General features: G+C 42.1%; 2 protein-coding genes across 4 annotated transcripts in view; one reads left to right on the top strand and one right to left on the bottom strand.

Annotated features, from left to right (window-relative positions):
* Positions 1 to 12,590, top strand: part of slc35f3b (solute carrier family 35 member F3b) — a 56,155-nt gene extending 43,565 nt beyond the window's left edge. For 2 of the 3 annotated variants that reach the window (XM_061837464.1, XM_061837466.1), the window contains 5 exons: positions 4,676 to 4,895; positions 8,601 to 8,726; positions 9,508 to 9,700; positions 9,782 to 9,871; positions 10,282 to 12,590. In XM_061837464.1, the coding sequence (XP_061693448.1) occupies positions 4,676 to 4,895; positions 8,601 to 8,726; positions 9,508 to 9,700; positions 9,782 to 9,871; positions 10,282 to 10,523 (871 nt within the window). In that variant the 3' untranslated portion in view covers positions 10,524 to 12,590. The remainder of the gene's footprint in view (positions 1 to 4,675; positions 4,896 to 8,600; positions 8,727 to 9,507; positions 9,701 to 9,781; positions 9,872 to 10,281) is intronic. The other variant, XM_061837465.1, reaches the window with a different exon arrangement.
* A 483-nt stretch (positions 12,591 to 13,073) lies between these two features.
* LOC133510083 (beta-3 adrenergic receptor) lies at positions 13,074 to 15,449 on the bottom strand. Its single transcript, XM_061837762.1, has 3 exons — positions 15,241 to 15,449; positions 14,343 to 14,503; positions 13,074 to 14,276 (listed from the first exon to the last, which is right to left on the bottom strand). Exons 1-3 carry the CDS (start codon positions 15,395 to 15,397, stop codon positions 13,074 to 13,076), a joined length of 1,521 nt encoding a protein of 506 aa, XP_061693746.1. The 5' UTR covers positions 15,398 to 15,449.
* Between the last annotated feature and the right edge of the window lie 155 nt (positions 15,450 to 15,604).

The following is a 15,604-nucleotide window of genomic DNA, read 5'->3' as shown; positions in this document are numbered from 1 at the left end:
ACAACTTAAGCCAGTCAACATGGCAGACGATAAGTGATTGCGATGTGTCTGTGGTCCTTTTTATCCATTCATACAGACTACAGTTCTGTATAGTTAGGGGTTGAAGTAGTTCTGAAGTTCTTGCGCACCAAACTCATCCAAGCATGCCTTTATGGGCCCATCTTTGTGCATCGGTGAAAAGTCATGTTCAAAAAGAAGAAGAGTCCATGTTCCTTGTCCAACTGACAGTGACGGTTTTCATGAACACTTTTTTTTCTTTTACTGTATTGCCCCATTGAAATACTTCCTTGTTTGAAATTCAATGTTGGACTTACCTCAAGCTGTCAGAATCTTTGGAGCAAATATCTTCATTGCTGAGACAGCACAACCAATATATTTGACCTTCAGCTCCCTTTTTCGCTCAGCATCTCATCTGTGGTTCTCCTGCCTCGCATGAGACAAATTCCTCACCCAACCTAACTTTTGTTTTATTTTTACCATCTTTTCACATACTGAATTCTTGTTTTGTTACTACTTTGTCACCCATGATGCTCACACTATGTTGGGGTGTTGCAGGAGGTCTTATAGAAAGAAGAATCGCGTTAGGATGCGGCTTTGAAACTTCCAACCTTGAGCCTTTCAGACTGGAGTTTGCGAGACATGCAGCGTTTGTTCATTAATGTTGTGTTTCTCTTTTGTTTTACAAAAATATTGGCCTTATTCCAGTATTTGTTGTCATTGTTGGACTGGAGTGATAAAGAATGAAGGTCAGTCGCACTAACATGTAAAGCAGGGGTCGCTTTAGTGCCGCCGTAGTGCTTTTTTTATGTATGAAAATGGGGGATAAAAAAATATTTTGGGTTTTAATATGGTTCCTGTAGGAGAAGGAACATGACACAAACATTCCCAACATTTTCCAATGCTGCAAAAATGTGTGGAATAAAAATCCAATTTTACCATTTCTGTCAATGAAGATTTGCATCATAGCCTGTGTGACGCGTGCTTCTTTGAGCTCGACATGGCGGGTGGCTGTTGCAAACAAACCGCCGGGTGTGTGGTGGGCCATGGATTGCAAAGGGAAAAAGAGAATGAAAGCTGAGAACAGAGCATTCAACAGTTCTTGGACTGAATCATTTGCTTTCATTGCCAACGTGGAACGTTTGCCTATGTCTTTGTTTTTGATAAGTTGTCAAATCACATAAGAGTCACATGAAAAGACATTTGCAAGGAAGCCATGCTACATTTGCAGCCAAGTACCCAGTTGGGAGTGAAAATGTCACTCGCCAGAAAGCCCAGCTTGTCCAAAGCCACAAATTGAGCAAAATTGAAAGCCTCGGAACACGCGGGAAACTTCTTCTTGACAGTTATAGGAATATGAAGGAATATCCATTTGGACTATTATCAATCTTTGGGTCGACAAACCTGTGTGAGCTGATATTCTCAAACATTAACTACATTCAATCCCAATACCGCAATTGAAATGTTCTCAGATTATTTTCCAGGAGTATCATCAACAAAATTGAGTGCCATATGTCTTTGAGAGTGTTAATTGAAGACTAAATTGCCCCGAGCTGTGATTGTGAGTGTGACTATTTTCTGTCTCCATGTCCCCTGCGATTGGTTGGCAACCAGTGCATGGTGTACCCCGCCTCCTGCCCGATGACAGCTGGGATAGGCTCCAGCACTCTGCGTGACCCTCGTGAGGATAAGCTGCTCGGAAAATGGATGGATGTATGAAATGAAACTCTTATTTTCATAGTACTTTCCTTTTCAAAAGGCTACTCTATTACTTGTATAATTCCAGGTTGTATTTTTTTACACTTTGTCTGTTGCCCAGATATGGGGGAAAAGAGAAGAGCCCTGCATTTTATTTCCACGGGGAGGTCTGAAATTAAAGGAAGGAGGCCTGTTCCATTTTGGGGGTTTTTTGTATTCCCCAAATGAATATAAAAAGATCTGTTTTCTTTATTATATTTCTATAATTTCATCAATGCAATGAAACATAACATCAATAAGGGAAGTTCAACTTAAAACACCGTCATGCAACAGAGTAGTCACACGGTGTTTCATTCTCTCCAGCATGCGCTGCAGGAGAAATAAACATTTAATCACGAATGCTTATTATGTCATTTGGATGGTAGGATAATATAGACACAACATGTGCTCCCTTCATTGTAAGGCTTACATAAGGCTTGTATATATATTTTTTGCAGCTCCAAACAGTTTTGTGTTTTTTAGTCCAATACAGCCCCTTCAACATTTTGAGTTGCCGACCCATGATGTAGAGTTTGGGTGTGAATGAAAAGGAGTGCAATGGTAATGTTAGAAGAAGAAGAGGTTGCCAAGGTTCAGGAGTTGAAGTAATTGGTATTAACTGTTCAGTGTATTAGAAAGTGTGGAAGAGAGGCAAGGAAAAGAGATGGAATGTGAGGAGGAAATTGTCAGGAGTGATCGGTGACAGCTAAAGGGGAAGGAAATGATTATAAAATACCATTGAGACCGTTGTTGTTGTTTTATTTGCTGACCAAAAGACAGGAGACAGAGCTGGAGGTGGCAGAGTTGAAAATGCCTCTTGGGGCTGACAGGATCAAGGACAAGCTGATCAGAGGGACAGCACAGACTGGCTCGAGAGGTCAGATTGATGGGATTTGGACGTGCAGAGGAGGTAGAGTGGATGGACGGGTAGAACTATGTTGGAAATCGACGCAAAGAGGAAGCCGATGAGGAGATTACTGGATGTGGTGAGGGAGGACTTGCGGAGTTAAAAGCAGAAGGTGCAGTTGACAGGTAGACATGGGTAAGGATTATTTGCTGTGGGAAACCCTGAATAGAGGGAAGCCGACAAGGAAAGAGGAAGAAGTTGCAATTCTTACAGGACGATATGGATAAAAGGTCATTTCAATGGCATGTCTACGTAAAACTTATTCTTGTTGTGTAAACATGTCCTAATATTCCCCGTGTATGTCCCTGATTCTGTGATTTACAGTACTGAAAATGCATGAGAATTACACACAATAATATAGTAAAAAAAAATCGATCCATCCATCAAATTTTCTTTTGTGTTTTGGGCCAGTGGTGAGAGCCATAAGCCTGCTGCCATCCGTTACGCAGTGAACTCTGTAAGAGCTCAGATGGTCAGCCAGGGTATGGGCATGCAAGCCTCACTGGTTCAACCTATACGACACCAAAAAAACAAAAGACAAAACAGACTTGCGACTAAACTAGTGGCAGACAACAGAGCTGAAAACAGTCAGTGGAGAAAAGAAGATTTAGAACTGGTAGATAAAAGAAAATGTTGCCTTTAGGTGCACAAAATCCTTGATGCTGGCACAAATGCATCATGACGAGACCTACGCCACACATGCATAATCTCAATGACCTGTTTTGTGTCCTCGTGTGATGTGACAGACTCTCCCCATGCGGAGTGGAAGTCACATTTCGTTTGGTAATGCGGAAAAACTACAAAGAAAAAAATCCAGAATACCTCATTCCCTGCAGCATGAATAGAGCAAGTGTTCTCTCAAAGCATGTAAAGTACAGAGCTTATCAGTCAGGATTTGTCATTGACTTATAGAGAAATGAAGCAGTCTTGCTCAAAAAGATCCCAAGGTGCCAGCAACATTTGGCAGTCGTGATGTCTTTGATTGACAACTGCCTCTATGAAAGGAAGTTTCACTTCACACCTCTACTTATTCCTTCCTTCCTTCCTTCCTTCCTTCCTTCCTTCCTTCCTTCCTTCCTTCCTTCCTTCCTTCCTTCTACCATCAGACAAAACAAACGTGAATGTACTCGCACATGTTACCCATTTGCCCCCAAACAATTTATCTTAAAAATCATGTGTCCTTCCTTCAAGGACATGCTTGCTTTATTGGCTGTACGCAGCCACACCTTCACAGGAGCTTTACCCAAATGTGTTTTTCAACAATTAGAGTCAGGAAACCTCAAAGGCCTCCCTCTGCTCAGTCAGAAATGATTGTCAGCAATTTCCACAGCTCACCAATTATCGTCCTCCGCTGGGCTGCGGTAGAATGCATTAAATACTAAAAACTGACTATAGTTCTGAGTCGCGGGAAAAACAGCTCCATTTTCGTTAAGAAAGTGGAAAAACAACTGAGGATGGTCTTTTAGAATCTTGTTATTTTCCTTTCGGCTTGTCAAGATTAGGGGTCGCCACAGCGTGTCATCTTTTTCCATCTAAGCCTACCTCATGCATCCTCCTCTCGAGCACCCACAGTCTTCATGTCCTCCCTCACAACATCCATCAACCTTGTCTTTGGTCTTCCTCTCGTTCTTTTGCCTGGCAGCTCCATCCTCAGCACCCTTCTACCAATATACCCACTCTCTCGTCTCTGAACATGTCCAAACCATTTAAGTCTGCTCTCATCGGTCAGCCTATCCATTACTACCGCAAACAGGTCCATAGTACATGTCCTGTATTATTCTAATATATTTCTCCGCCACACCAGACTTGCACATGGAGTACGACAGTTCCTCTCTTGGTACTCTGTCATGGTCTTTTAAATGTGGATAATTTGTTGTTGTATTATTTTCAAAGCAATGCTTGTCAATTTTCCCTCTAGAAACAATATCCAGTATAAGATAATACCAACAACTAATCTCTACCATATTTTTGGAATCGCTTCATTGTTTGCTAATATGAAATTCAATTCCCTCACACTGTCTTGTGTCTGCATAGGGATTGTTGTCGCTTTTTTGGGGACGACGGGCTGACGCCCAAGGTGTTCTTTACGAAGGTGGCCCCCTTCGGACTGCTGTGGATCCTCACCAACTACTTGTACCTGCAGGCCCTCAGGAAGATCAACACAACAGACGTGTCGGCGCTCTTCTGTTGCAACAAGGCCTTCGTCTTCCTGCTCTCCTGGATTGTCCTGCGAGACCGCTTCATGGGTGTCCGAGTGAGTTCACAGATCATTTTTGGTGCAAATTTTGAGTCAAGGGGGAAAAAAGTATTTTATTCCAATGTTGGTCATCCGATCATCAGAAAACTCCAATCCAGAATCCTGTTTGGAAAATTGAACAAGCTGTAGCGGAAAGCAAATTGAAATTCAATATCCCTTCTTGTGATTCTTAGGAATGAAGCATTGCGGATTGCTATTGAACAGTTTCCTACCTTGCTAATTAATTTTTGATAAGTATGGTGATAAATCATTAACATGAACAGTGTCTTTACATAAATCAATTTCATTAATTAATAATCACATGATTAAAGTTGGGACAGCGGATCAGCTGGTAAAGCGTTTGCCTCACAGTTCTGAGGTCCCAGGTTCAATCCTGGACCTGCCTGTGTGGAGTTTGCATGTTCTCCCCGTGCCTGCGTGGGTTTCCTCTGGGCACTCCAGCTTCCTCCCACATTCCAAAAACATACAACATTCATTGGACCCTCTAAATTGCCCCTAAGTGTGATTGTGAGTGCGGCTGTTTGTCTCCATGTGTCCTGCGATTGGCTGGCGACCAGTTCAGGGTGTACCCCACCTCCTGCCCGTTGACAGTTGGGATAGGCTCCAGCACTCCCCATGACCCTCGTGGGGATAATCGGTGAAAGAAAATGGATGGATGGATAATTAAAGTTCCATTCCCCATAACGATTGATGGAAGGAACGATTCAAATTTCCTGTCTGTCCCATTTCGTCCTCTCTCACTTTGCTTGACTTTCGGGCCTATCCAAATCTCCTGCGGGGTGGGATGCATTATTCACCAAGGGGAGGCCAGTGGGCTCCGCATTGGAAGCAAAACTGTAGCACTTCCTCGTGGTTGTAGGTTTAGCATTTCAATTCAAGTAGGACAAAACAAAGGAATAAAAGAGAACTACTGCAATAGGCTGGTGACTTTCGGCACCCAGAGGTGAATCTAAAAAAATATGGAATGCTATATCTCCTCTACATAGTATTGTCTTACTGTACAATATTTGAAAAAAAAAAAAAAAAGAATCAAATATCTACTGCCGCGTTGTTGTCACACCATGGGCTGCTGCGTGCCGAAATGAACACATTAACATTTTTGTCTTAGTTTTATGCAGGCTTGTCTGTATTCAGTGTCACTCTCTTAATGGATTCAAAACACTCGAGTCAGCACCTTGACATACACAGCAGGGAAATGTTGCAGTGTAATTGTAAGGTGTCATCGTGTGCGACCGTCTGTGTCTGCGCGTTTGTGCACGAGCTACGGAGGGAGCAATGGAAGGATTTAGCTTAGCGAACGAATGCATTTCCTTCCTGCACACGTTCTCTCCAGGACGGGCCCCCTCCTCCTTTTTCCCCCCTGTTCTTTTCTCACACCCACTCAAATGTCTCTCCTTCTTCCCTTTATGTGCAATGAAAGGCCTCCATAAGAAGGGATGCCAGATAGAATCCTACTTCTCCTTCTCCCACCCACTGCCCCTCCGTCTTCCTGTGTATCTTTGGCGGTACACGTTGCAGAGTTCAGATGTCTGCAGCAATGCAGGCGACACTGGTCCAGTTTGTCATGAGGGCGCACAAGCAAACGTGTGCGAGCAGAGAGACGCTACATCATCCCTCTGTGATCTTGTCAGCATAAGCGGCTCACTCGCGTTGTTTTTTGAATTCCGATGGCTTGGACTACATCCCTTGGATAGAATGATACATGGTAAATTCTGTATATATTAATTATTAATATCACATTACCACTTTACTGAAGACGGTATTTTTTTCTGACTATGGAGGAAAATTATCCACATTACCTATGTCACAATATGTGAACAGCAATAAATATCCATTCATCCATCCATCCATCCATCCATCCATTTATCCATCCGCTTATCCTCACAAGTGTCACGGGGAGTGGTGGAGTCTATCGCAGCTGTCAACGGGGAGGAGGCAGGGTACACCCTGAATTGGTTGCCAGCCACTCGCAGGGCACATGGAGACAAACAGCCGCAGTCACAATCACACATAGGGGAGTCTCCAATTAATGTTGCATGTTTTTGGGATGTTGGAGGAAACCGGGGTGCAAAGAGAAAATCCACCCAGGCACGGGGAGAACATGCAACCTCCACACAGCGAGGGCCGGGATCGAACTTGGGTCCTCACAACTGTAAGGCCAACGCTTTCCAGCTTCCTCACCATGCCGCCGGCAATAAATAAAATAATGTAATTCTTCAAACAATATCAGCACATATAAGATATGTTATTACTGTATATGTAAGGATTGAAAATTGCACATCAGTTGTTATATAACTTACAATCCATCATTAATTTGAACATTTGAGATTCACAGTTAAGACCAACTTTAGTTCAATTGTTCTTATGTATTGCTCTCAGTATTTATATAAAAATATGGCACTATACATGGCCAGTGTCGCATGTCTGACTAGCCCACTATGGTTGTTATCGAGCACATTTATTTTATTTCCCATACTATAAAAGAAATCAATCAATCCACATGTATAGTTAAAATAATATTAAATAAAGTATTGAATATTTATTGATAGCATTTATACCATAAATAATAAAACAACAACATTTATAATCATTTTGATAAAGAAACGTATTATCCATTTTCTGAGGTGCTTATCCTCATAAGGGTCGCGGGAGTGCTGGAGCCTATCCCAGCTGTACACGGACAGGAGCCAGGGAACACCCTGAACTGCTTGCTTGCCAATCGCAGAGCACATGAAGACAAACAGCCGCACCCACAATCACACCTATGGGCAATTGAGAGTGTCCAGTTAATGTTGCATTTATTTCTAATGTGGGAGGAAACCGGAGTGCCCGTAGGAAACCCTTCCATCCTGACACAACCCCTCTTGGGGAGTAGAGACCCCAAATTATATATATTTTGGTTATTATAACTTTTTTTTGGGGGTAGGCCAACACAAAAACACGATGATGCAGTAATAACCATTATTAATTTGTTTTGATTAAATTGTTTCAATATAAAAGTTGCCTGGCGACCAGTTCAGGGTGTAGTCTCGCCTTTTGCCCAAAGTTGGCTGGAATGGGCTCCAGCACTCCCGTGACCCTTGTGAGGATAAGTGGCGACCCCGAAAGGGACAAGCCGAAAGAAACTTACTTTATAGTAATAAATCCAGTGATAAATATAAATTACTCCTCCTTGGTGTGGAGGGTATTGTACAGGGTCCTGACCCTATCCCCTGTGATCGCCCACAATATGCTGACAAACAAAATAAAGCACTGCATGAAAGTATGAGGTTTTTGACCTTGCTTTTAGCAGCAGCCCTCCATCTTGACTGACAGGTCACCTGCAGCGCTGAGCGAACCATTTTGTCAAAGGTGCTATGCCCACGAGGGATGTTCAGAGGGCTTTGGCCCAGTCCAAACACACAGCTAGCCATCTCTCTTCCTGACACCTCCTTAATGCAGAAGTTATCCACTAAACTGGAGCAATGCCTGCTTTCAATGTTTGAAGAAGGTTTGCTTCCTACTCTGGCAGGACGGCTTGCAATGGAAATCAATGCGAGACAATCAAGTACCAAAACGCCGAACAAGATTCATTTGCTGAGTTTGAAATGAAGCTCATGCATCAATTAGACTGCAACAAAGTGAAGGCCCATCTGCAGCACGGGTCAAAAAAGTCACCACGCTGTGAATGTCATGTTGTTAATACTCATTATCTGTCTACAGATAGTGGCGGCCATCTTGGCCATAGCAGGCATCGTCATGATGACCTACGCTGACGGCTTCCACAGTCACTCGGTTATTGGCATCACTCTAGTCGTTACTTCAGCATCCATGTCTGCACTATACAAGGTAGGATTTTTTTTTTTGGTCATAGTTGAATTGATATTTAGTTCAGAAATAGCTTGACTTATACTTTATGCTAAATTATCCATTATTAATTCATCATTTGCTATTCACATTTGGTGGCCATTTCATTAGGTACACCAGAAAACTCAATATTAGAGCTCCATCAGTTGTCAAAATAAAGATTTACAGAAAGTATTAAATAGCAATGAATGTTTGTTACTGTGATAGTAGTTTCCAGTGATTTAGAAATGCACTCCATAATATCATAAAGAGGTATTTTGTATATTTTGGCCCTTATAGGAAGTTTAATAAGGTTAAAAAAATGCTTACATGAGTTAAAAGAATTGTATGGTTATAAAATAATGCTAAAACCTGCTATATAGGTGCAAAAAAACTATTTGAAAAAAATTTGGAGAGAAATATTGCTCATTTATTCTATGTTTAATTGACATTTCTGCCAAATTATTCCCTGCCCCCAAAAGGATCTAACCCGTTAATAAAGATATTTTTCCACAAAATGTACACTAATAAGGGCAAGCAACCCTTATTAAAAAGGGATATTTTACACAAAATGAATACAAGTATTACATTTTTGGACCAATCTACATTATAGAATGGGACAATCAAATGGAACAAGCTTTTATTGGTTTTGCAATAGATAAATTCTTGAAGAGTGTAAAATGGAGGTGTACCTCATGAACTCCATTCAATGAAGGTCATCGTCAATGCTGCTCCACAGGAAGTCACATTTTGTGCATTCATGAGCAACTCTCCTTCCTGCCAGGTTCTCTTCAAGATGGTCCTCGGCAGTGCCAAATTTGGGGAGGCTGCACTCTTTCTAACTATTGTGGGAGGTGCCAACTTTGTTTTTATCAGCATTGTGCCCATCGTCCTCTATTTTACCCGCGTGGAGTACATTGAATCGCCAGGTGACATCCCCTGGGGGTACCTCTGTGGGGTGGCAGCCTTGCTTTTTGGTAAATAAAATCACTGGCGATGTTATCTATGATTGTCCGTTGCCATAAGTGCTGTTTCTCTCATTCTGCTTCTTGACACAGCTTTCAACATCCTGGTCAACTTCGGCATTGCCATAACATACCCGAATTTTATCTCCCTTGGCATCGTCTTAAGTGTTCCTGTCAATGCCAGTAAGTGTCTTTGTTTAGGACAAAAATGTTAGCATTTAATAGTTACAGTGAAAGGATTCCATGAAAGATTTTTGGCTTGAAGATGCACAGAGCTCTTTCGATGTAATGTAATCATTCTAATGGATGATCATTTTTATTTCGCGTATGTCAGTTAATGTGCTGCTTGAAAATCATCCAGATCAAAAATAATAAAACGTTCTGAACGCTTTATCAGTCAACTTCTGTGTAGTCTTTCCGTTTTTTGAAATAATGGCTATAAACCCCAGTCCAAACTGTTTGAAGTAGATCTAGGGCCACAGTTAGATTAGTATAACATTTTGACACCACTTTGGGGTTTTCAAGTTAACATAAATGTTTCCAAATTCCTCATTACTGTCCTTATCTTCCTTTACTTGTTCTTACCTTCCCAGTGGTGGACTTCTACACATGTGAGATCAATTTCAACACAGTGCGCCTCATCGCCGTCTCCATCATTTGTCTGGGCTTCCTAATGCTGCTCCTTCCAGAGGACTGGGACCAGTGCATCATCCGGCTCAGCACCAAGCTGCGCAAACGCGACGAACCATCTGAGGGTGTCGCGGAGGCGGGGGCCTCAACAGGGCTCAACTGGAGGGGTCGGGCCAGGACCTCCATGTCCACATTTGCACGCTGAGAGGTTACCATGTCCTTCAATGGTCTCCGTTGAAGCGGCCTCCTTGGATGTGAAGTTTGTCTGTAACATATGGATCGGGAAGAGATTTTCTGCCATCATCGAGTTGATGGATGGCTCAAATCAGATGCATCGGTCTTACTCAAGCTGTAATCAGGTATTACAGATAAAGTGACAATAGTACCTGTCATCAATTTTACATTGGCTCACCACATCCTTTGTCTGGGAAGCTTTATTAAAGAAGAAGGTCAATATTGTGCACTTGATTTGCTGTAAGACGAAATACAAGCTTAACAATCCAAAGACGAATGCCTACAAATGCTGAATGCCTGCAAATTAATGGGAGGCCACATGCGGCGTCCCTCAGGTGTCATGACCGATTCCTTCCTCCTTTGCACTGTATATAGCAGCTTGTAATTCATTCACACCTGCCGACCTGATTCGCTCATGTACTGTGAACAAGCCCGTGTGGACGTGACGCTCAGTGTGAGCTCGACATGATTTTACTACACCTCTTTCCATCTAAAGCCTTTTTTTTTGGACCACTCTGATTGGCCCCCTGTGTTCATGTGCTCTCCGGGGGCTGCTGTGAGCTGCAACCACTCCCAAAGTGGAAGTGGTGACACCTGCCAAACTGGCTGGCAGTTAAGTCAAGAGCTCTGAAAAGAAAAATGTGCAATGCATGATTAGCTACGACTGTCATGAAGTGAGATTGCTTTCAGTTCAGCCAACTTTTTAAAGGTGAAAGTTTAAGTACTGCAACCTTTGGCTGAAAGAAATTAGATATTCACTGTGAACGAAACTACACTGAGCCCACCTTTGGATTCACGTCATTTAACTCACGCATAACAAAGTCATTTGGAGCAAATTTACGTTATGTAATTTTTATATGCAGTGGATGGATAGGTTTTCTACTATCCCTCTCCCAGGACACTTCATTAGTTATTATTATTAATATTTTTACTGCAGAGTACCGCACATCTACAATGCATTGTAATTTTAAATACTAGTATACATTACAAATTTCAATTACTATGAACAAATAATACCTATAACCATAGTAGCTACAATAATTTTACATGTAGTACATAAAAAAACAATATAACCCATAATAACCTTATATATTGCATTACATTTTAATCACTTTTTCAAATTAATTCGGCCCAATGTAGAAATAGTTTAGCTGTACTTCATTTCAACTTCAGTTTCACATATGTCATGCCTGCCCTGCAGGTTGTGTGTGTTGTAGTAAAGGCGTCTACCATTTCGCAATCGTATCAGTAATGCGTAGTCAAGTTAAAGGCAACATAGTTGCATTACTTTTCTAAGAGGATTCTCATTAAGATACAGTGTTTCTTTATTCTAGCGGATGCATCTGTTAGAGGGGAAGCGACAATTTTAGGATTCCAGTAAGTGGAGAGCGAATTCAATGGTGTGTACCTCATCTTGTTGTTGGTGAGTGTAGCTTGGAGGAACATGAACTTCTGTATCGTTTTGTTGTTGTTTACTGTATTTAAGACATTTGAGACAAGTTACCAGTGGAGGTACACCCCAGCCTCAAATGAAGAGTTGGAAACTGCCTTGTTGTGAATGTATGAACATCACTCTGTGTAATATGCTTTTTACAGTGCTACCACAAACTTCTGCAGACAAGTACTCATGTGCATTTGTTTTTTAGTATTTGATTTTTGACTCCACATGGCACATTTTTCATATTTTTTTACACCTGGCTGCTGTTGAGACAGAAAGCAGGGCAAGCCGACGATGACGTCACAGTTATCAAGACCACTTCACTGCCTTCTTTGTTTTCACAGCAACATACATGAGCACTATTTCCCATTGTCATTCTCAATGACAATAAAAAAAAATATTGTATTCCTTTGGAATTATTGCTAGACATAAATGTAAACCTTTGTAAGGAATGAGGATTTTATACGCTGAGATGCAACATACTGTATGATTATCACATTTCAGAAAGGGAAAGGGGAGCTGTCATTATTAAATGATGGGTTTATTTGATCTTCTGGTGGTGGGGGCAGGGTCTTCATGTATATTCACATATACTTCATAAAAGATTACTTTTCAGTACATCCGTTGTCTAGGTTTGGTTTCTTCTTGCTAATGTGAAACTTTATAAAATGTATTTGGATTAAGCACTTCAGTGAGCTATTTCAATCAAGTATTTCTACTACAAAATATAAGTGGAGTTTGATGTTGTAGAGACCATCAGACGTGAATGTTATTTATACTTTATGAGCAACAAGACAGAAATGGAAGAACATATGAAGCTACTAAAGCTTTCACACTCCTTTCAAAAGACTTTGTACAAGATTTAGGAGCGTGTCTGTCGGAATTTTAGTATGTTCATCCTGAGGTTATGAATGTTAGACCTGGGAGCAACACATTTGTTCTGAATCGATACAAAACTGCTCCTACCACGTCGGAAGCAAGGAATTGTTCAAAATGTCTTGCTTAAATCATTTGCCTAGTTCAACCCCTGACAGATTAAGTAATTGACAACAAGGTCTGTCTCAAAACTTTCGTCAATGGTGTTTATGTGATTAGTAGGTTTTCTGTTGAGACATGCTCTACTTCCACTGTAATCTGGCCATAGACAAAAGTGGCCCTTGGGTCCGTCGTCAAAGCAGAAAATGGTAGTCTGCCGCCCTCTTGCGGCTTAAAGGGTACCTGTAGACAGTCCACACTCCTGGCACAATAGGGATCTTGCCAAGTGGAGCAGGATGGTGTTGCCGCTTCAGGGAGACACGCTTTGCATATATTTTCACTTAAATGATGCTTGGAGTCATTGCTGATGGGGAAAACTGGAGAGCACACACGGGATTCCTCCAAGCTGGGGGTGACCCCGGGATGGCGGGTGGGGAGGCTGCAACGGTCCACCTCCCCTCCCCAGTTGACAACGCTCCCCATTCCAGCTCTCAGCTTCTGCGTCAGCCCCATCAGAGCTCCCTGGAACCGCTTGCTGAGCAGAGCGTAAAGCAGAGGGTTAAAGTTGGAATTGAGCAACACCAGGAAGTAGGAGATGATCACAGCGGAGGTGGGCACCAGGGTGGTCTGACCAGAGATTGCCCTTTCTGTAACCTGAAAGACAGCAACTCCAATGTAGGGAGTCCAGCACAAGAAAAAGATAAAGATGACCAAAAAGAGATGAGTGACTCCGTGATGGTGTTGCTGAGAATCCTGCTGGACCTGGGAGAAAGACCACATGGAGAAGACCCTCTTGGATGAAGTTGGATGAGCAGACACAACCTCAGACACAAAGTGTCCACTTAGATGATAGATCAGTATGGAGCTGTCGTATAAAGAGCAAGGGAACATGGAGTTTGGGTCCGTGCTGTGTTGAACCGACTCCTCCAAGCTGTGAATGGTCCTGGCGTGCTTGCGGGCCACTTTGACAATTTTAGCGTAGCAGAAGAGGATAATGACAGCGGGCATGAGGTAGGAGAGGCTGATCATGGTGGCCGTGTAGCTAGGACTGTTGGCCCAGTCCAATGCACAGTTGTACATGGGAGCCAGGTAGGCCACAGATCCCCAGCCGAGAAGAGGTGGGCAACTGGTGGCCATGGCCTGCAACCAGATCCACAGCACCACCAAGCATGACCTCCACAAGGTGCAGCGGGACTTGTAGCGAAGGCAGTCCACGATGGAGTGGTAGCGGTCTAAAGCGATGGCAGCCAGTGTGAGAACAGACGCTGTGCAGTACACAGAGGAGGTGTAGCCCACAAATAAACACAGGTTCTGAGAAAGGACAAAAAAAATTAGTGGATGAGATGATTACAAGGCTGCAAATGGTAGATTTCTTACGAAATGTTCGGCCCATCCAGGCTTCATGATGGACAAAACAACAAAGGGCATGACACCGAGGCCCACCAGGAGGTCACTGATGGCCAGGTTCATGATCAACACTGAAGTCATCTGCTGGAGAGTCTTGGTGGTTGCCACCAGGATAATAACGAGAAGGTTACCTATTGTTAGAAAAGCACCAATACATTCAGCTATTCAAGTATGGTATTAGTCTTTTTTTTTTTTCTTCTCAAAAGGTTATTTTTCTCAATTTCAAATAGATTAAGGAATTCTCCTACCACTACCCACAAAATTAGGAACACCTGATTTTTTTTTAAAACAATGTTTAATTTTGAGTGATAGTATCACAGCAGTATTGATAAAAACAATGATTATTGAGATCACAGTTTGCCGTGGTGTTGACATTGACATTTGGTCAACTCAACTACGAAAATGAAAATATCAGTGGTCTGATTAACCTCCGTAGGTTACACCATTGTAAACAACATACAGCACAGTATATGAGAAAATACACAATGGCCAGAGAAAAATTATGTTTGTAAGGTATTTTAACCCTCATCCAAGACTAGAATATATATATATATATATATATATATATATATATATATATATATATATACACACAGATATGCACACAAATTATACATGTATATAGATATGCATCAAAAAACGTATGATCACAACATAACTAACAGTATATTTATTTATTTGCTTATTTGGAGTGAGGTATAAATACCAAATAAAAACAAACAAAAAAAAATCAATTGAGAGGGCGAGTGGTCGATAGTGCTCATTTTTATTTAATCACTGATTTATTTATTTACAGTATGATTTTGGTTGCATTTACATTAGTGTAACACAAAAAAGTAAAGAAAAAATGGGGGCGTGTACTACCTACCTGTCACCGAGCCGAGACACATCGCCACCATGAGCACCATCAGAAGCGGCTGCAACCGCGTGGCCACGCCGGACTCGGGTTCCCCCTTTCGGCTTGAGTTGACGGGCGCCATCCGCAAAGAGCCCGGAACTCCCCCACTTCCCTCCACGACGTCCATTCCCAGCCTTAAATATAATACACTTTGCTCTCACGCTCAGTGACGTAAAAAGCATACCGCGCGGTCAATTTTGAACAAAAAAAAAAGTTCCGAAGTTCACTATACTGAACTTCATCTGGCTCGCAATTAGGCTGGCTCGTCACGTGACTACCGAGGGGACCCGCCTGAATGTGGGAGGATGGAGGACAATCTTACATCTTCTTCCAC

This window comes from Syngnathoides biaculeatus, chromosome 12 (assembly GCF_019802595.1).
Source record: "Syngnathoides biaculeatus isolate LvHL_M chromosome 12, ASM1980259v1, whole genome shotgun sequence".
Lineage (NCBI taxonomy): Eukaryota > Metazoa > Chordata > Actinopteri > Syngnathiformes > Syngnathidae > Syngnathoides > Syngnathoides biaculeatus.
The sequence above is the reverse complement of the archived record's forward strand: the minus strand, read 5'-3'. Positions and strand labels throughout refer to the sequence as shown.